At 42.5% G+C, this 21,445-nt stretch overlaps 1 protein-coding gene across 2 annotated transcripts in view; it reads left to right on the top strand.

The window, feature by feature from the left end:
* The window catches only part of flnba (filamin B a), a 54,054-nt gene that overhangs the window by 3,683 nt on the left and 28,926 nt on the right, over positions 1–21,445 (top strand). For both annotated transcript variants that reach the window (XM_026306995.1, XM_026306994.1), the window contains exons 2-9: positions 15,564–15,673; positions 15,869–16,004; positions 16,583–16,680; positions 18,506–18,653; positions 20,126–20,244; positions 20,348–20,422; positions 20,830–20,992; positions 21,177–21,377. In XM_026306995.1, the coding sequence (XP_026162780.1) occupies positions 15,564–15,673; positions 15,869–16,004; positions 16,583–16,680; positions 18,506–18,653; positions 20,126–20,244; positions 20,348–20,422; positions 20,830–20,992; positions 21,177–21,377 (1,050 nt within the window). The remainder of the gene's footprint in view (positions 1–15,563; positions 15,674–15,868; positions 16,005–16,582; positions 16,681–18,505; positions 18,654–20,125; positions 20,245–20,347; positions 20,423–20,829; positions 20,993–21,176; positions 21,378–21,445) is intronic.

The following is a 21,445-nucleotide window of genomic DNA, read 5'->3' as shown; positions in this document are numbered from 1 at the left end:
TCACTGAGGCTGGTCGGTGTTTGGTGATGGGAGTGAGCCGAGGTCGGAGCCTGTTCAGTGCCTGGACGTTTGATTTTCCACAGTAGAAAGGAAATGAGTGGGTGGAACACACACACACACACACACACACACACACAGGCAGAGCTGGTCTTGATTCAGCTTTTAGAGGTGGACCAGTCAGAGCAGAAAACACTGATATGGTTCATTTATAAAGACATGTTGATGTTTTGTTAAAGCTTGAACAATAAATTCGTTATTCATCAGAAACGTTTCTATAAACTATGAGTGCGAATCAACCAGAGGGGCAGAGGCAACAGAGTGAGAGTGAATCCAACCAAACCCGTTTCTTTTCATCTTGGTGACAGTTGTTTTCTGGTTACAGCCGTGTGTTTGCCAGTGTGGCTTCAGGCCCGTGTGAAGGGTGTGTCTCTCTCAGGAAACTATTTTTATTACAGGTGATTCACTGGTTTGATAAGGACTCTCAGCCATGCCTGGTTACTTTGTATATGTGATATCCTGATGAACGCTTATTTCAGAGCAGCAGCTCATGTTGCATGTCAGAGCAATGCACTACTTATTGTGTAACAGCTGTAAGAGCTGAGACAGAATTAGTGAAATCAGGTTGTGGACATGTTGGAAAGGATCCAGTAGAGTCGCACAGGTAACGTCCGGCTGCCAGATACCTCACCTCTGTGACAGAGGAGTGGGCGTGGGAAGGAAACAGTGACGTAACCGAAGAGAGCGTGTGTGCGGGTGTGCGTGTGTGCGTGTGTGCATGTGCGCGTGCACGTGTCCTTTAGAAATGCGTTCACAGTTCATGTTAAAGCATTCATAGTGTTGGGACTTTTCATTTCCCAGTTTTCTTCTGCTGTTCCATGAATTTCAGTCAAACTGGTTGTTGCTCCACGCTATGCTGTGCTGCTTTCACTGTCTGCTGGGAGAGCTGAAGAATGAGAAGCTGCAGGTGGTTAAAGTTGGTTTTTAATACGTTTGTATTGAGGTCCCACAGAGTTTATGTGCACAAATGACAATTTAAACTCAAAGTTTTTAGTGGTTTGTAGTAGTTCATAGGGCAGTTTGAGGGTTCAGACCTGGTTTTAGGGACCAGGTTTGGGGTCAGATGTGATAGTTGAGGTTTGGGTAAAGGGCTAGAGAATGCATTGTGTGTGTTTTCCATGCCTGTTTGAAAGTTGCCCGGTGTATCGAGCGATGTGTGTGTGTGTGTTTATGAATGGTGTATGAAAAGGGTGTCGGCCGTCTGTACAGGTGTGTTGCATCCTGGCTGATGTGGGAGAGCTATTTCACTCTGACTAATTGACCCATTGTTTCAGCACAATCAGAACAAAACGTTTAGTATAATTTGATAACTTGTTAACTAGTAAAGGTTGAGTGGCTGGTGCTGTGGTTCTGGTTTAATCTCCATCTCCTGAGAAAATGTGGGACTCTCAGCTGCAGGTTTTCCCACATGTCCACAGCCAGTCCCTGACTCTGATTGTTTGGTGGTGGACATGTTGTGTGCAGATGGTTAAACCAAAGCTGTGAGTTAAAGGAAGCCAGAGGTTTGCCGCTGGGTGTTGTAAACGCTGCTCAAATCTGTGCAGACAAAAGGGGAGATATTGGTTCAAAGCAGCTGTGATGGATATTTTTACTATGCAGTCACAAAGGGAGACCAGTGTGGAGGTCACTGGTTGTGATGAATTAGGTAGTTTGCTCTCATGATGCTTGTTGTTTAGCATCATTTTCAGAGAAGAAGCCCCAAAATGTGATGGTGCATTACCTGCACCAGACTGTCAGGTATTTTCCTCAGAGACCAAAAACAGAGTTTAAGTTAGGACTTTCCTTCATGTGTTGACCAGCAACACAACCTGCAATGGATGAGAATGTTGTTGTGTAAATACTGTAAGAAGCTGTTTATGTTCACAGCATCATCCTAAAATGTGTAGCGACTCGTTTTAGCAGCCGAGTTGCCAAAGAGAGCAGTTAGTTTGTGCTCAACACCAGCACATAGACTGATCCTCTGGAACAAACTGTGAGGCTTTCAGAGAAACCGTGACATTACATTACTGAAAGTGCTCACTGCTGAGCTGTCACACAGATTTTTAACGGTTTCCCCCCTAAATTGAATTTCCCAATTTAAAGCTGAAATGAATTTTCTGGCTGGCGTGCTCCTGCGTGGAGACCCAGGTCTCCGTGTGAGAGAGGAACCAGTTAAAAGCACAGACAACAGGCCCAACAGGATCTGTAGCTTTCAGACCTTAATCAGACGTGCGGTGCCTCCAGGCTGTGTTTTTGAAGAGAAAGCCTGTGTGGAGTAACTCACCTTCAGTTTTGAAAGTTTGCTTTTCACATTTTCACTGACGGGACTGAGACTTCAGTCAGTGCTTTAACTGGGAAGACGTGTATAAACAGATCTATTACAGTTTAATATGTAGTAGTGATTCAGCCTAAATTCACTTCATTAAGTTGCTTATTTATTTCTGCAGCTCTGGAACTTTAGCATTAACTGTTTGCAGGACATTAAGGCTGAGTTCAGACTCAGTACAGCACAAATGCCCCGAAAAACCACTTAAAAACAAAAAAACCCCAAAAGACCCAGAGTCTGAATGGCTCAGCTTTTTGTGCAGCACAATGCGCTGGCCGGCACCACACATTCCTGCTGGAGTAGTTAAATTACTGCCATAAACGGTGACTGTGCAGGCAGAGGAGACACTGACTGTCACCTTTGGGCTGATGGGTCTCTGTGTTAGTGCAGTGTTTTCACTTCTCCTGGATCACTTCATTAAAATCTCTGCATCACGTTTCAGCCATACCTGGAAAACACACAGTGCTATTTCTGTTCTGGAATGCTGAGCTTAATTTCCTCCTCCAGAACCAGTTCTGTTGGATCAACTCTGCTGATAAAAAGTACGGATGCAGGGCCAGACTGACTGAAGATCCAGCAGTTTCACACATAAAGTTGAATTTAATTGTCCCAATAATGCTGCATCCTGTGAAAACACACACACACAATAAAATGAAGAAGAGGTACAGGTATTGGCTCATTCCTGATCCACATAATCAGCACCAGTACCTTTAGTGCATCCTCACATTTTATAAACTGAACCATCACTTGGAAACACAAATGATGGACAGATGATTTAATCCTGACTCTACAGCCCAGTCTGTCTTTCTGTCCTGGACTTACAGAGAGAGAGAGACACACACACACACACACACACACACACACACACACACACACACACGTTGCCTTGGTGCTGTGTGTCAACAACAGTCTTCGTCCCTCTCGGCTCATTGAACTTTGACAGCTGATGGATGTTTGGTTTCAGTCTAACAGGAGTGTGTGTGTGTGTGTGTGTGTGTGTGTGTGTGTGTCTCTTTGTTTATGTGTCTGGGGAGTTTTTACAGGTTGTTTGGCATGAAGGGGTTTTTATCTTCCATCTTTTCTCACTCTTTCCCTTCCAAACAGACTCATGTTGCACAGGTTGGACTTGTGATGGTTTGTGTGCTCATTTAAAAAGATGCATGTTTCAACTGCACTTAATTGCACTTTGCTTTTGTAACAGCAGCTCTTTTTCTAATTTCTTTCAGTGCTTAGATTGACAATACACAGACTGTAAGAACAGCTGGATTCAACCTTGGGAGGTCTTCCTAAACAAAACTCGAAGCTGTGGTGTTCTCATTCTCTCCCTCACCTGAAAGCACCTTTCTCCTGCAGTGATTGTGGCGTATTATATAACAGCTGAGGCCACATGCACCTACATTTGTTTGGATGCAGTAGAATACTGGACTCACAGAACCAAGACCTGACCCACTTAGACTACTCAAGGGCAGATTTTTTTTACTTTTATAACACGCACACACTCACACTGAGTGATTGACAACACCTCACAAGGTCATGGGGATGAGACACGGTCCACCTGTTGTCATGACAACCTCAGTAAACAACCTCAGCGATTGGCTGGAGTTGACTGGGAGGGTTTGACCTTCAGGTTGGGCCATAACTGTGATGCTGTGTTCAGGTCCTGTGGGGGAAACAAATAAGAAAAAATATGAGACGACTATAGAAATTGTACTGTTCCTAATGTGAAAATGATCTGGACACAGGCTCTTTGTGTGGGATATTAGCTGTAAACGGTGTCTTTTCAAAGTTACGTGTTGAACCGTACGGACTGGATCAAAAACGGCTTTTGTGAATAATCAGGACTTGCTTGTCAATATCTCTGACCATGTACATGCTGAGTTTACCTGCTGTGGCTCAATGAGCTGCATGAGGATCCTTGATCTGAGGAGGATCTGTACCACGTTTTGGACAACTTTGATGTTTTAGTAAACCTTTACAGAGGAAGTCAGTGAATTGTGATAGTCTGGACTCCACAAATGTCTGGACAAAATATAGTCAACAGATTTTAGTCTGGACCACAGTGACAGACCGATGTGTCACTGTTAAAACTTTGTCTGGTGATAGAGATTTCCAGTAAAGCAAAGAGTTTAAGCAAAACAATAATATTGACCTGAACTGTGCAGAGATGAGTGCAAAACCACTGAAAGCTTCACCAATCGTTTTCATTTCCTTTGGAAGCTGGAGCCATAAATTACATGCAAAGATCTCCTGTGTCTATAAGTCACGTCAGGCAGGAGTGTTTGAATTGGCCCCGCTCTCTCACTCACACACACACATTGAAAACCTCCCAGCTCCTCTCCTCCTCACAGTAACACGCTTGTTTCTTGGCTCTTTTGTTTGTGTTTTTTGTCTCTTCCAGTTCTTCGGTTTCACTCCTGAGGAAAAAGAAGCATCATAGTCCTGCTGTCATTTTTGTCGCTCCAGCCTTTTCTTTCCTTTGGTTTTCAGTGCAGGCTCATTGAAGAACAGCTGAAACACCCTGCAAACTAGAGGAAGTTGATTAAGAACTAGAACTAGACCTGGATGACTCTTGTTGTTTGGATCGTCCACCATGACAGTTGTTTTTTTGGGGGGGGGGGTTACAACTTGTAAGTGATGCAGCTGATGATCTCTGCTGAGTCCACCATGGCCTTTAGATTCTGACCATTTTATCATCATGTTCTAGGTATTGTTGTACGTTACTGTACATTGTTGTACGTTACTGTACATTGTTGTACGTTACTGTACATTGTTGTACGTTACTGTACATTGTTGTACTCTGTCGCTGCCTGTATTGTCCTGAACTGTTTCTGGTTCAGTTCATTGTATTTCGGCTTTGATTTGTGTATGTGCTTTGTCCTGCAGGGCCACCGTACAGCGCCTGATGTCGACCCTGGAAATGTTGTTGCGTGTATACACAGATGTAAATCTTAGTGCTGTTTATCCTTCACTCTGTCAGCCTCCCCTCCTGCACCAGAGGCTGTGGTGTGTGACAGGACAGACGGAGCCTCAGTAACCTGAGACAGGCAGGGCTATAGACTTACACACCTCTTTGTTGCGTTCACGTCTGAGTGTAGCAGCTTTGTGCTGCTTTTTTGTGTGAAACTTAAAGGGACAGACTTTGAAAAGCATTTTAAGGATTTATTACAGGAGGTCACATCTAAAAATGTGGTTATATTGGATTTGTTTTTATCCTCCATGGTTTCCATGTTCCCAACATCTGTTCTGAGTTAAGGGCATATCTGTTTGCTGCCCTTTGTCACAAAGTGTTGGTGCCTCGCTCATATCAGTCTGTTTAACATGAAGCTGCAGCTTGTGAGCGTAGCTTAGCATAAAGACTGGAAACCTCTAGCCTTACTGGGTCCAAAGACCAAATCCCACTGGCACATTTAAAACTCTGACATGTTTAGTTTCATTCAGCTGCACAAAGCACCAGTTTGCTGTCAGTGTAAAGGCTGTTTTCTTTACCTGTTTACTGCTCAGAGCCAAGACACTGTCCAGCACATGACACTTGGTCACTTCTGAGGACAAGGATATTTTAAGAAAATAAATAAAAACGCTCAGTTTGCCCAAATCACAATAAACATTACTGGAGCCTAGTGGCACAGTGAGGTTGTGGATTTGATGTGGCTTCTGAGACCTACAGTAGCAGTGAACGGAAATTTTATTTTTGGCATCAACTCCACAACTCCGCACTTCAAAATGTAGCACGCGCACACACACACATACCCACCCCCCCCCCCCCTGCCCCTGCCTTTGTTGCCCTGACACCATCAATCACCCTGTTGTCTCACAGCGGCCCCTCATGTCTTTCTGACGCTGAGTGGCTGTCATCACGTCGTTGGTGTCATTGTGGTCTGGTCTGTGATGTGGCTGAGTGTAATCATACACGCAGACATGATACAGTTTATGGATTTGTGACGGTCAGTGCTCTGTAAATATTTGGTTGATGATGATGATCAGGCTTGATAGGAAGATTAGAGAGACTCTCACCCCTTACTCTGATCTTAACAGTCGTAACTTAAATGTCCAAGATCAACATTAAGCCTGAGGCCTAAAACCAACATGGACTGAGCTAAAACGTCCTCACAAGTATGGTTTCTACCAGAGAAAGGCACGCACGCACACACACACACACACACACACACACACACACATATATATATACATACTGTGATGTTGAGTGTGTGTCTGTGTGTGTGGTTGCAGTGGTTTGATGATTGTTCAGTGGTAATCAAGTGGTTAACCTCCTGCAGCCTGGCTCAGCTACAAACATCTCAAACTCTGCTCGTCTTACTCGCTCTGCTTCCAATTCTCCATCTTTTCTTTTATCTTTTCCTTCTTATGTTTTTTTTTTTTTTTTTTTTTTTTTTTCCCCTGTTACTTCATTTTTCAGCTTTACTGCTTTTGTGTCACTGATTGACAATATTGAAGACTTTAAAGTCAATTGGCATCCAGAGTCTGGAGCAGTTTAGAATCATTTTTAGTCAGACATTATTTTCTGATTTTAAGTTCATTTTTGTGGCCAGTTGAAACAGCAGAAACAAGTTAAAGTTGAGTTAAAACGACAGCGTTGCTAGTAAACACTTGTTGTTTACATATGCAGCTCAGTTTTAGCTCAGTTTTTGGTCTCCACCAGCTGCTGAGGGAAAGCTGGCTGCACAGTGTTGGCCAGCTTGTCTCTAACGCTCCGTCGAGTGTTTGTGTACAGTGGCTTTTAAAGCTTTTTCCATGAAAACAGCTGCTCCCTGTTGTAGCTGAGAACTGGGTGCTGAGAGCCAGAACAGTGAAGCTGCAGCTGGAGGCAGGTTCATCACTACAGTCCAGGCCCCTTTGTCACTGCCACTGTTCTTCCATTTACAGTTCATACGGTGTCATAAAAAATAAAATATTGGATTATTTTAGGCTTTTTAGGGCTGTAACTAATGAATACTGTCATTATTGCTTATTCATTAAACATTGGGTCTGAAAATAGTGAGAAACTTCCTTCAGTCATTGATGTCAGTTTGGTTTGTCGGACCATCGGTTGAAATCACAAATATGTTGAGTTCAAATCAAAAATGGCTCTGATTATTTTCCCGTGGATCCATTAACTGACTTACGGTTTAAATTGTGGATGAAAACCTCGTGCAGCTGCATGTGTTTAAAGGAAACATAAATTGTTTTGGTGGTTTTGTTTCTAAAGCCTTACAGTCTTGCTGTCATGTACAGGTTCTCAGATCTTCTCTACATGTCACGTTCTTCCAGTTTCTCTCCTCTGTCTTCTCTGTACATTCAGGAGCTGAAGTCAAACAGCCTCAGGATAATTGAACATTTTAAATGTGTTTATCTTGAAAACATGATCTCACCTCAGGGTCCACTGAGTTGCCTTCAGGAGCTTTTACACCTGGAGCAGTTTTTGTCTCTTCATTGACTTTCTGTTGACGTTTTAGATACTAAATGTATTTGTGGTCTGGGTTTTTTCTGTCCTTGTCTTTTGTCCATCTTTCTCCTCCTCTTTCTCGCCACATGGCTGGACTGGTCCTGATGACATCATGGCCTGGGAACCAGCGTGATGAGGTCATACGAGGCTAAACGCTGCAGTGTGTTAGTCGGTGTGTGTGTGTCCTGTTTATGCATACAGATGTAATGCCAGATGTGTGTTGCTGCTAATGACAGGGCAGCACTGAGTTGGTCTCTCAGCTCTCTTGTGGTTCTCATGATTTCATGTTTCTTCTGCTGTTTGTGTCAAATGTCTTTGAGCCTGACTGTCTTCTACTGACACTGCTTTAATTTATTCAGCTGTTTTTTTTTTTTTGTTTTGTTTTTTATTGATGTTTAATTCTATTTTTATCTCCTGGTTTCTGGTGACACTTCATGGTGCCACTGGTCGACTTTGGCACTTGGTTCGCTGCACTAACTGTCAGGAAGCACCGAAAACAGAATCAGACCTTAAGGTTCACATTCAGTCTTTTTCACACCAAAACAGCGTCAGTCTGACATGATGTGTTCTTAATTTGTTGAGAAGTTCGGGAAAAGGACTTTTTTGATACCTTCCTGAACCGGCTCTCTGGGTCCATCACTACTCACCAGCTTTAGAACCAGTGACAGAAGAATTCAGTTCTTCGATTCCTTGTGAATGAGTCTGAAGGGCCTGAGAGGTTTTTCTGAGTCTCTGATCTTTCTCTCTCTTCTCCTCTGCAGCTGTTTGACTCCAATGACCAGATTAAAGAGAGACTGAATGACACACTCTGTATCTCGCTCATTAACCAAATCAAAGACATCACAAGCCTGTTGCCCTTTTCTCTCTGTAATCTGGCGTTTTTGGTGGGATTGCCCCCTCTGAGCTGCTGGTGCATGCCTCATGTGACTTTTATTAAGTGGTGCCGTTATTACAGCAGTGCATCATGCCGTGATGTCATCAGCGGGTGCCACGGTTTAGGGAAATGATGCCTTGGGGGAAGAGTCCTAAATTTTGTGAACATTTTTTTGAAATCAGTGTTTTCATAAACTATAAAAATGCACCCGCTTTTTCTGGAGGTCCTATTTTAAGTAACGACTAATGAGACAGAACTGAGCGACTCCTGCTGGGCTCTGAACTAACGTTACCACAAGACGCTTGTTTGTGAGCCGCACTGCAGTTTGGGGGCACAGACTTTCTGCATCCTGGGTTTATAATATTACCTTTACCATCCCGAGTTATTGATGAGTAACCACAGTTCCCTCATCTTGTGCAATGGAAATATTAACAGCCTGAACTTTAGTTATAATGTTGTGTATAACTTGGAACACTTTGCTTTGCCTGTGAAGTTAATGGATACTGGAAAGAAGTGTTGATGATGATGATGATGATGGTAGTGGGCTTCACAGTAAATATGTCAGGCTTTCAGCAGCAGTGATGTGTCTTTGTGTAGTGTTTTTCTTTCTAAGTGGGATGAGTGAAAGATGTGTTGGTATTAACTCGCTTGACAATAGTTTGAAGAGGCTACCTAGTGTGTGCGTGTGTGGGGTGGGGTGGGGTGGGGCTTTGGTTTAAATTGCGTGTTTGAATGAATATTGGAATAAAGACCGGGTGCTCTGTGTGTGGTTTTTGTTCCTTTGCTGCCATCCAATGGGTCCTGAGAGGTGGGGGTTTGCTAAATTGTGTGTTGTGAATTCAGGGGTTAGTGGGTGTGGTTATGATCTCACTGTTGTGGAATCTGTGTGTGTGTACCGTCGGTCAAACCTACTGAACAAACACACAGTAGCTTTCCACCCTGTTTACTGCTTAAGGTACCTCATGGCCTGCTTTTTTTATTTATTTATTTTTTTAAGGGCATTTCTACCCAAATTTCACTTTTACTGTCACTTTTTATTGTTTGTCCTTCATTGTATTTGTTTTCCTCTCTGCAGCTTACTAATTACAATATATTAATGCACAATTGCAACTGGTGGTATAATTATTGTAATGTAATGTGTGTCAAAGTATTAAATACTTAAGTAAAATCTAAAAAACTGCAACAGAGGTTTTATATCTTTTAGCCAATTTCCTATTATCTGTGTGTATTTAACATCACAGCTCACCATTATGAAAACCTGGTGCATTTCTACTGTTTGTGCAGATTTTTATCTAATCAGTTGGTAAATTGAGTTGTGTAATTACCTTCAATTAATCCACATCACTTTGTTCTTTGCATCTTCTGCTTGTGACCTTTTTGAAATCAGTGTTGCACCTGGGTTTTATTTAAGGACGAACATTTTCCTCGTCTTTATTTAAATATTAATTTCCGTGCAGCTCATTGACTTCGGTCATCCGGAAACAGATAAATAACTGTGATAAACATCTGGTGTCTTTGCTCTCCTGCTAACGATGGAGAGTGTTTCCGGAGGTTTGTTTAGCTGTGTGTTCGCTTACATCAGTGTGATGATCTGCCTGAGGCATCGACTGTTCTGGTGAGCGGTAAATTGTTGAGTCGGAAGTCGAACATGTGCATTCGTGAGACGGTGATTGTGATCAAGTTAAGGAACAGCTGTTGTGCCTGAGAGGGTGAAAGATGTAGGCAGAAAAAGGAAAGAGGAGCGAGGGGCGGGATTCACAGTGAACTATGGTACAGTTACCTGACAGACATTATCTCACCTGTGGGCAAGGTGTGACTTCATGTGTGGGTGTTTACATTGGATTGAGTTCTCAGCAAAAGCTTCTGAAAGTGTTTTCAATTAAATAGCCCCAAGTTGACGTGTCAAAACATCAGACTTCTTTAACCATTTTATACGGAGCATGACAGGCTGCAAAGGTTTACAAACCAACTCTCGTCACCAAGGTTTCTGCAAGTGTCTGAAATATATCCTGCTATAAACCACTGAAACAATCGGCTATGGTAATGAATACATGAAGTTTATATTGTCCCTGCTGGTTTCACGTCATAGTGTCGTTTAGGTTTGGCCTGTTTGACTGTAAAACAGGTATTAAACAGTGTTCAGTGTAATGAGAGGAAGGTCTTGCCTCTAACTTGGGGGACCTTGCAGAAACTACAAGTACAGACAGGGAGAAACAGGGTGGGTGCTCTTAAGAAGTGAGGGAGGAACAGTGTGATGTGAAGCCTCCTTGTTGTATGCTCGGTTTCCTCCCACTGTTGCTTAATCAGACCAGCTCTGACTGTGGGATCGCTTCTTATTCTGGTATCTACTGTAGCTACTTGTGAGCTCAGTTTTTAGTATCAGATTCATCAGACTAAACTGGTGAGTCACAGTAGGCTCATCTGACTTTGGTGCAGTATTGCACACACTCAGACTGTGTGGACTCATTTGTGTGAAGCTTCTTCCCAGTCTGCGCGTCACGTTTACTGACAAAAATAAGATGCTGGCTTAGTTGCTTCCAAATGCTGTTTGTGTCATGTGGGTATATTTCTGTACTTTGCATTTTAACGTCTGATTTGTAATTGCGAAGAGAAATCCTAGCCTTGGTCCAAATTGTTTTAGCAAAGTAGTTTGAATGTTCATGCATGTAAAAACACCCATGCGTTTAAATATGATTTAAAAATAGATGAGAATGTGTGTTTTGGATTTTTGAGTGAATTAAGTCCCTGATAAATCAAATCAAAATCTTTTCTATAAGTACTGTATTTGTAAAAGACGCCCCGTGTCGACTTACCAGAGCAGCCTACATTGATGTCAGTCTAAAAGTTCATTTCTAGGTGACATGTCTCACCTCCAGACATATGTCCCATGCTTACATCTAGAGACAGGATTGTCTGTCCTTAGTTTGCAGACTGGAATCATAGAGGTATTTCAGTAGTCTGCTGATTCATTATGTAACTTATTGTACGAGAGCAGGTGTGTCACACTGATAAGGCATTTTGTTCCAGCCTGACTCGCCTTCCCTCTCTCACACACACACATTTTGTACATACGTGGTTATTTTATCTGCACTCCCTCACTTTCCATTTCTTCTTGCACACATTCTCATTCTTTGTCTCTGCTAATGCAAACCTTCACCGTCCCAGCCCCCAGTTCTCCATCAATGTCCACGTTGTCTGGGTATTGTTGTGTCTCCATGGTAACACGTCAACAAATCAGCATGTATCGGCAGGAACGGCGGCTGCTCGACAGGCTCAAACACTGGTTATCTGACGCAGGTCCAGGCTGAATGAAGCAGGACCTTTGTGAATGGATTTGTGGAAAGATAAATCTCTGAATGGAAGAGGAGGGAAGTGTAGTGTTTAATATTACTGAGAGGCCCAGGGCGTCAACCCAAACCTCTCATGCAGCCTTTAAGGGTTGTAACATTTTACCATTTAAGCCAGTATTATGGATTTACCTGTAGTAGAGCCAGTTTTGGTTTTTATTAGGTCGAAACTAATATTAAAATTCAGAAGTAAGTCAGTCACACGATGGAGTTTAGGCTTTAGGCAGCAGAAAACAATGCAGCAGATTAGACCCGTTAAAACCTTCTGTAACACACTCACACTCATTTACACACACCTAACCTGAGAGCAGTAATCTGTTATTTTCACAATGCAGCTTTTGTTGTTTTTTCTTCTTCTATTGTCAGTTTGACTTGTTGCATTCATTTTTTTTCTTTTTCCCTGTAGCTCTTGCTCTCTCTCTATTATTGTCACCCTGTGTGAACAATGGGCTGCCATGGAGATAGCCTGGTTGCGCACAAAACTGTGTCAGCAGTGACACACTCAGTGTTTAGTTCCCAGACTGCACGTTTGGGTTGAATTCAATGAAGTTCAAAGGCAGAAATCAATAATTTATGGTTACAAAGGAACATTTCAGATGTGAAAGAGTAAAGGTTCTAAACACAGAACATGCAAGTTTTAGGCAGTAAAAGAAAGGTGAGGCTGCCTTCAAAAATCAAACCGTGAATAGTTTTTATCAGTTAAACTCATGCAAAGTGCAGTAAACACCAGTTTCTCCTCGGCCACCTGCACACAGTTTGATAGAGGTACAGTAGGTTGTTTCAACATCTTGGAGAACCTGCCACAGTTCTTCTGGATTACAAAACAAAAAAATCGTATCCTGTAATGTGTGTTTTTTTTTGTTTACAATTTATGTTCTGAGCATGTGACTCTGTTTGTGACCCCTCATCACAGATTATAACCTCAGTCTGGACATGACTTTTTTTTCTTCTCGGATTGTTAATTTTTTAGACAGAAACGTCTGGTCAGGCCTCAGATTTTTCATTTGGACTATTCAAGGGGTCCTGGTCACCAGTTTGGAAACCACTGCTCTAATCTTTTTTTCAGTGTTCCCTAATTCAGTTTTTATTCAGATAAAACAGTGACTTGTTTAACCCATTGAATGATTCAACTCATGTCAACAGGTCAAAATTAGAATTAGTATTCACAAACCAGTCCGGAAATCTCTTTTGTGTTTGTTTGAACCAGCTGCTAAAGTAAAGAAAAGTACCAGTTTATAGATAAAGCACAGTTTAAATTCCTTTCTCATGCAAACAACCAGGTCTCAACTTTAAGGCCTGTTAGTTTTTCAGTGTCTGATTTGGACTGAATGATCGGTGTTGAGCTGAATGAGTGAGTGGGCGGTGTCTCTGTGTGCATGCAGGGTAAAGGCCACTGACTGCTGCAGCTCACTGACGGATGTTTGCTGAGAGGCGGCTGCCAGTGACACACATGCACTTAGCAGGTGTGGCAGAGTGAAAAAGGAAGGGAGAAATGGATGCAAGAGAGATCGGAGTGAAATGAGACTTAAAAAACAAACAGGTGAAAGTGTTGGAGGAGAGGAAAAGCTAAAATACATGAAGGAAGAAAAGGGGAGCATGGAAATGAAGGAGTGTCAGGTCTGGCAAAAGAGAGATTAGGAATGTGGAGAGCAGGATGTCGCAACCTTAGCATACAACATTAAACCACTCAGCCATTCCCATGTTGTGTCACCCATGGGTGAGGCAGCCTCCCAAAGCTCCACCTAAAGCTGAGCTGCTGAAACATGTTTGGACTGCAGCTGCTCTGTTGCAGCAGAGTTGGAACCTCCCCAGGTGGATCACAGGGTTTCCCACGGACACAGCACCAGGAGGCTGTGGAAACCTCAGCCTGCAGCAGCACAGTATCACAAGCAAGAAAAGACAAACAGATAAATGCTGTTTAAACGAACACACAGGCTTCTAGTCCAGGTTTCTGGACTAGCCTAACATAGACACTGGCAGTGGCATAAACCAGGCAGTGGTGGTGCATCAGACAGCACAGGCCATGTAATCAGGTGATTAGTCAAGACACTGATGAGCAGAAGCATCAGGATCTGATGGTCTGATTCAGTTCAACATACATAGATATCCCATACATTACCTTCACAGAAATGACTCAGAGCAGCATGTTGCACTGTGGGTAAAAATGCAGATGTGAACCAGTTATGTATCAGAAACATGATTGACACCCACATGTTAACTGTTTTACCAGGAGAAACCCTGGGATGTTTCTGCCTGCTCTGTCTTTGTGCTAAGCTAACTGCTAACTGGCCTCTTCCTGCACACAGAAATGAAGCTGATTGGTGGATGTGCCACATATGAACTTAGTGTGTTGTTATAACAAGGCTTACACAAGAGAACTAACATACTAACATACAGTGATCAGCCATAACACATGAGCACCTGCAGAATACTGTGCACACAGGAAGTCACCACTCTCATCACTCACACAGCTCACTATGCATCTTCTGGCAATCTGTTTGCTTCTAGACTTCAGTGTGTTCGTCCCTGTCAGGGGACTCTAGTTGTGATGTCACCACTGTAGTTGCTGAATGTGTCTCCTCATAGAGACCAATGTACAGTATTTCTCATTTTCACTCATTTATACAAACCCCCAACCAAAATGAGTCTTTTGAAAAGAATGAATGAAATTTATTTTACAGTAGATCGACCTGGTCATCACTTTGTCCTTCCTCAGACCAGGAACACCCAAGACCTGCAGTTTGATGGTCTGACCCAGGCATCACAGTTTGGCCTTTGTCCAAGCTGCTCGGGTCCTTACGCTGCCTGTTTTTCCTGCTTCCTCCCAGATGTCATTGTAACCAGATAATCAGTCATTAACTTTACCTGTCAGTGGTCGTAACGTTGTGGCTGATTTGGTGTAAAGTTATTTGCATTGTTGTTTCAGTACCAACGTCTTTGTGCTGTTTTTGATTAGTGCCAGTTGTGCTCTGTGTCTTTGAGTTAAGTTTGCTTTTCTGTGTGGTATTATTGTCTTTGCTCGATGAACCGTGTCATAATCTCTAATTCACCTGTGTCCTTGACATATTTTACCCACCCTCGTGTCTCTGAGAAACAAGCTGTTGTTATGGGGGAGACAGACGGAGGCCGAGAGATTAAAAATGACTGGAATGTTTCGCTCTGAACTCGCTGTGCCGGAGTTGAAGATTAGCTAATATTGCATCCTGTGTGTGTGAGTGTGTGTGAGGTACCAGCTGGTACTGCACAGTGATGTCTGATTAATGAGAAACATTACCCAGCAGCACTCAGTTCTACTCTGCTAAAAGAGGTTAAACGTTTACATCCACGGTGTGTTGGGAGCGGGTTGGTCCCTGACTGAGGTTTGCTGTAAATACAGATGTCAGCATTTATGTCTCAACTTTCCAAACCCTTGTCCAAGTGCTTTAGATGTTTTCACAATGTGAAATTAGTTATTTGCTATAAATTCCTAAACACTATCTAAAGAGGTTGTGAGAGCAAAATGGAAATCTGACCTAGGGTCTGTCTGTTTCTCTGCTCCAGACTCTAAAGCCATTGTGGATGGAAACCTGAAGCTGATCCTGGGTCTGGTCTGGACTCTGATCTTGCACTACTCCATCTCTATGCCAGTCTGGGAGGGCGAGGATGAAGAGGTAATGGTCATTAATCAATGTTGTTAATCTAATAAAAATTAGTTGCTCATTTAAATGATGGAATCACTTGATTTCTAAAATGTCAGAGTTGAACTTGGATTTTTGAGTATTTTTGCTTCAGTAAAAATGTAGTTGCAGATTAATTTTCACACAGACCAACCTGTGTTAGAAAGCTGACTGTGTTTTTGTGTACAGGCAGAGTCAAAGACACCGAAGCAACGTCTGCTGGGCTGGATCCAACACAAAGTCCCTGATCTGCCAATCACCAACTTTAGCCAGGACTGGAGGAACGGCAAGGCCCTGGGAGCACTGGTGGACAGCTGTGCACCTGGTATGCTAGAGATACCAGTACTGATCTGGGAATATTTTCTGGAAGAGAACCAGTGCGAGAACCAGTGCACTATGGAAGTTCATATTTGAATTTCACAGAATAAAGCCAGTGATTTTCTATTTTTGAGTTATTTCCCACAAATCCCTGTGCAAAGATTAAAACCATCCATGAATGTGGTGTACTCGGTGTAATGTTTGTGAACCCACAGCCTGGTTTAGCTCAGTGGTCTGACTGACCTCCATTGTTGTCTGAAAACTATTGAAAACACACCAGACACCCACACAGTGGCACTGAGTGATGTATTTCTTCCTTATGAAAAACACGGGGTCTGTGTTTTTTAAAAAAGAGACTAAACATCACTTTACAGTCTCTGCAGTGAGAGTCAGTTTCCATTTGCTCTAATGTAACAGGCCTGTATTAATTCCCACTTTAAATAAGTTTCCAATGCTCAGTTATTGTAGAAGATGCTTTAAGGAGGCATTGATCTAACTGCTCCTAAACAAACTGCATTTTGTTTCTGTGGAGGTTGTAAAGTTTTGTTCTGATAATTAATACATGAATATTTTTGTTATTTGCAGGTCTGTGTCCAGACTGGGAGACCTGGGATCCAGTCAAACCAGTGGAGAATGCAACTGAAGCCATGAAGCTGGCCGATGAGTGGCTGGGTATCCCACAGGTTAGATTCCCTCCATAGGGCTCTCTGCCTTTTCACTGTGACCATTAACCTTTAATTAGTGTATATAGGATGTGTCCACAATAATAGTAATAAGCACTTTTCACATGGCTGTGGTATGAAAGGTAGAAGCTGATATAACCAGCAATTCTCTTATTCAGTCTTTCTCTTTGAAGGAGTTGAGATGAAGTTTATACTTTTCGTGCATCTTTTCAAATTTAAACTTGGCAACTTACTTACAAATAAAGTAACCAAATATCCATTTAGATCAACCTTTGACAGATTCGTTAGCAGTAGCTAAGGTAGTTGCTACATGCTAAGCTTGTAGTCACATTAGATGAACAGCATAAATTAGCTGCTTTTTAAATGAATTATTGTTGAATCTGTACAAACTTATTCATGTTCCTACATCAACTTCAGGGTTTTTCTCCCTGAATGTGCTGAAATCTGTCAGTGAAGCTTCTCAGTCGTCAGGTAACTTCAGGTGAAGTTATCTAGAGGTGGAGTCATGGCAAATGGACCTAGTTCAGACTGATTCAACCTCTAGACAATACAAACAGTAAAGCTCTTATTCAATCAGCTCACTGCTTTGTATTACTGCTGTATTTTTCCTTCTATTCTCTGCCAGCTGTGCTGCATTGGTAAAACTGCTGCCAACAGTTTGTTGATGTCTCTAGTCCTTTTCACCAGAAAATATCATGTGTCCAAATTAAATTAGAAATTTGTTTTTTTTTTTTTTTCTACTCTGCTGCTCCAACAATAATTTTAGTGACTTGATTTGAATGCAGAGGAAAAACAGCCCTGTATGTTGTGTGTTTGTAGCTACTTCACATTAAAAGTCTGAATGCAAGGAAAGGAGGCATCTGAGGGGCTTTTACTTTGAAGCTGCTGCGTACATTTAGCACCGACTGCTAACATTTAAATGTTTGCTTCACATCTTATATTGCATCGAAGTGTCACCCATCCTGTGTTTTGTGTATCGTGCAGACCAGGAGAGGCTGAGTTTGGTCTGCTGCAAGCTTTCTCCAGAGGTCAGAGGTCACCAGCAGCATCTCACACAGACGCTGTTTGGTTTCCTGATTGTTGACAGCAGAGGAAACGCACTGAACCTGAGTTTATTTTTTATACTTGTGTTGGAAGCTGAGCGGATGCAACTGGCTAAAAGGGAAGTGTTCTGTAATGAGTTATGTAACAAACTACTATTCTCACAAAGTAATTAGTAAAGTGTGGGTAATATGTTTTTTTAGATTGGTTGGAAGTTCTTGTAACAAACAACAAAACAACTTTCTGCTGTTGCTCAGTATAAAAATCTCCTGGGCAGTGATTGAGGGCATTTTGTTTTGTTCTGATTTGATGAATTCTGAAATGAGTTTTTTTTTTTTTTTAATGAGGCCAACACCCACAGGAATTCTCCTGAAGACAAAACAGCCTCACTCTCACACTATGACAGTAATTAAGTTTGTCTTTGATAGTAGGGACAGTAGTTTATACCAGTCGGTCTTTGACAGTGTGAAGTCTGTGTTTGTAAATCAGCCATGACACAGAGTTCAGTGTCTGGACTGAACCAGGCTCTTGTCATCCACAGCCATGTTTCCTCCTTCAGTCATCTTTCATCACTTGGCTCCTCTGCTTTGGTCTGTGCTCAGCTGCATTTCAGCCTGTTTGCACATTCACAGATGATAATAAGCTCTTCCAGCTTTGTGTTTGGCTCTTTCCTGTTTCAGCGTGACATAGACCCAGCCCGCAGCACCGACAAACAGCCCGTGTCACCCAGCGTCAGTGATGTGATGTCAGAGTTGTTTGTCAAACCTGAGCTCTGTGTGTGTAGGTGATAGCTCCAGAGGAGATCATCGACCCCAGTGTGGACGAACAGTCGGTGATGACCTACCTGTCTCAGTTCCCCAAAGCCAAACTGAAGCCAGGAGCTCCACTCAAACCCAAACTCAACCCCAAGAAGGTTCGCGCATACGGCCCAGGTACAGCCAGGCACACTTACACACTAATGCATTCAGTAATTCTTATTAGGCACATCAAACTAAACCTTCCATTCACTAGGGGTTGTAGTGTTCAGCTTGTGTTACAACCGTTTCTGAGAGTTGTTGATTCACCTGAATTCAGATGTTATGCAGACAGATGTTGCTGTTACTTGGTCTAGTCTTGCTGATATTCAGGGATAAACACCTATAGATTCACTGTGTGTAATATTTCATCACTGCAGAAACGGTGTCAAGGTGCAGGAAGCAAAAATGTTAAATAGAAGGTAGTTAAACACAGCACTACAGTCAAAAATGATAAATCAAAATGTACGATAAATGGAAAATTAGCACATCTGGGCAGGAGAAGTCAAATGAAGCTGCTCAGTGTTTTGGGGAGTTTTATTGTTGTTGTCACTAAAAGTTAAATGTATCGTCTTTAATGCATTTTGCAGGTTTTACTGTAGAAACACTTTGTAAAAGACCATCTGGTTGCTGACTGAATAACACACTGTGTTTGTGACCTGCTGTTCCCAGTATGTGTTGACTAATGGGAACACTGGTTTGTCTGACAATGTGAGGAAGTAAGCAGCTGTTAGTCTGAACAATAGAGCATGCACGCACACACAGATCCTCTGACTGTAACTCTGAGGAGGAAATAGCTGGAAATGGTAGGAGGCGGCAAACACATGCACACTATAACACAAACACACACTCACAGCAGCTTGTAGCTCGGCTTCAAACTGACAACACAGCTTCATAAATAATACATCAAGTCCCTCCCCACTTTCTCAAAATGACTTTGTGTTGTTGGGTGTCTAGACGCAGACGCTCCTGTGAAAGAGTGTTTGGGAAAAGAGTTTATCTTGGGTCAGTTTTAACATGAAGCAGTGCAGCATCACCTGGTGAAATGCAGATGAAATGGTCGTCACAGGAATAACTTGTCCTGTCTGTTAATATTAAAATCTGATGTTCAGTGTTTTGGTGTCTGATAAGCCATCAAACCTCTACACATGTTCCAAAATTCAGTTAAGCTAAGAGTTTTTAGGGATGCCAAAATAAAACCAAATGTTCAGTGAAACATGCATAAACCAGTCTGTGCCTTAATATTGTGTGATTTTTGTTCTAGCTCAACAGCATAAGTTCCTTCGCTTCAGCTGCTGGAACCAAATATTTGACATTGTTGCTTGAAAAATGGCAAAATCAATGACTCGCTTATTAAAATAGATTGTTACTTTTTTCTTTTCAGGATCTTTTCACTCCTTAATAGTTCGATCCAAAACATTTGTAGTGTATAAACACATTATAGATAATAAATACTGAATCAGAACAAAAGAACAGTATGTAAAATGAAGAAGGAACGTCTGTTTGAAGCAGTTCTGTATTTTCCCGTCATTATGGGAAAATAGAAAAAGTGTCACAGAGCAAAGTTTTCAATTAGAAAAACTCGAGTTTAAGTGACTGTTCTTGTGAAGGTATTGAGCCGACGGGGAACAGGGTGCTGCGTCCTGCTGTCTTCACCATCGACACGTTCAGCGCCGGCCAGGGCCAGGTCACTGTCTACCTGGACCATCCCGACGGCACCAGAGAGGAGGTACAGTACGCACCAAATCCTCCTCCTTCAGGGTGTACAGTGTCTTGACATCTAGTTCATTAGAAACCTGCTCTGACATCTCTGACACGTTTGTGTTGAGCAGCTGATTCCAGAGCCCAACGAGGGCAAGAAGACGTACAGCGTCACCTACGTTCCTCAGGTCATGGGAACTCACAAGGTAAAACCTGTTTCTTCTGTATGTTCTGTGTAATGATACATAAAACCATAAAACATGTGACCATACTGTGACATGTGGTTTCCAGTTTCTCGGAGCCAGAGAAGGTTCATGTTGTATTTTCCCTTGAAACCTTAAGGCCTGGACTCCATCTTCACATTCTACACTCCAGTTCTGAGTTTAAACCATGTTTTAAAGTTAAAGTCTAAAAGATGGAGCTTTTATAGAAAACTGATCGCTGTGAAAAACCATTAAAAGTTCCACCGCTGTTATTTAACTCGTCACAGTTCTCTAAGAGGAAATTTGAAGGTATCACTATTTTGAAAGTCGAGATAAAAGAGGAAGCAACATGTTTATTGCTGTATCAGAAATGCTTCCTTCTTGTACAGATGTAGTTTCTGTTTCCGTAGGTCACGGTGTTGTTTGCAGGCCAGCAGATTCCTAAGAGTCCGTTTGAAGTGGACGTGGACAAAGCGCTGGGCGACGCCTCCAAGGTCACAGTCAAAGGCCCGGGACTCGAACCTGTGGGCAACGTCGCCAACAAACCCACCTATTTCGACATCTACACCGCAGGTGAGACACGTGACACATAAACGACCTCTGAGAGTCTCAATGCTGTGCTACTAAATAATTTGTAAAGAAATTGAACAGACATCTTTTCAACATGTGCTGAGTTAACAACAATCAGCTTTTACTCTTTTGTTCCACCTCTAAGTCCAATCAGTAAAGTTTCCTCTTGTTTACGTCTCGTCTGTAGGGGCCGGCACAGGGGACGTGACAGCCATGATCAGAGACCCTCAGGGTCGCCAGAACAGTGTGGAGGTGATGTTGGAGGACAAGGGCGACAACACATACCACTGCACGTACCGGCCCACCCAAGCTGGACCGCACACAGTCACCGTCACCTTTGGAGGGGTGGGGGTCCCCAGGAGCCCCTTCAGTGTGGACGTGGGTCCTGGTGAGTTGTTTCACCTCCATCACATCAGTAAATTTGTCATAAAGATAAATTTGGTAGTGATGACCCTA

Source organism: Mastacembelus armatus, chromosome 5, assembly GCF_900324485.2.
Source record: "Mastacembelus armatus chromosome 5, fMasArm1.2, whole genome shotgun sequence".
Lineage (NCBI taxonomy): Eukaryota > Metazoa > Chordata > Actinopteri > Synbranchiformes > Mastacembelidae > Mastacembelus > Mastacembelus armatus.
The sequence above is the reverse complement of the archived record's forward strand: the minus strand, read 5'-3'. Positions and strand labels throughout refer to the sequence as shown.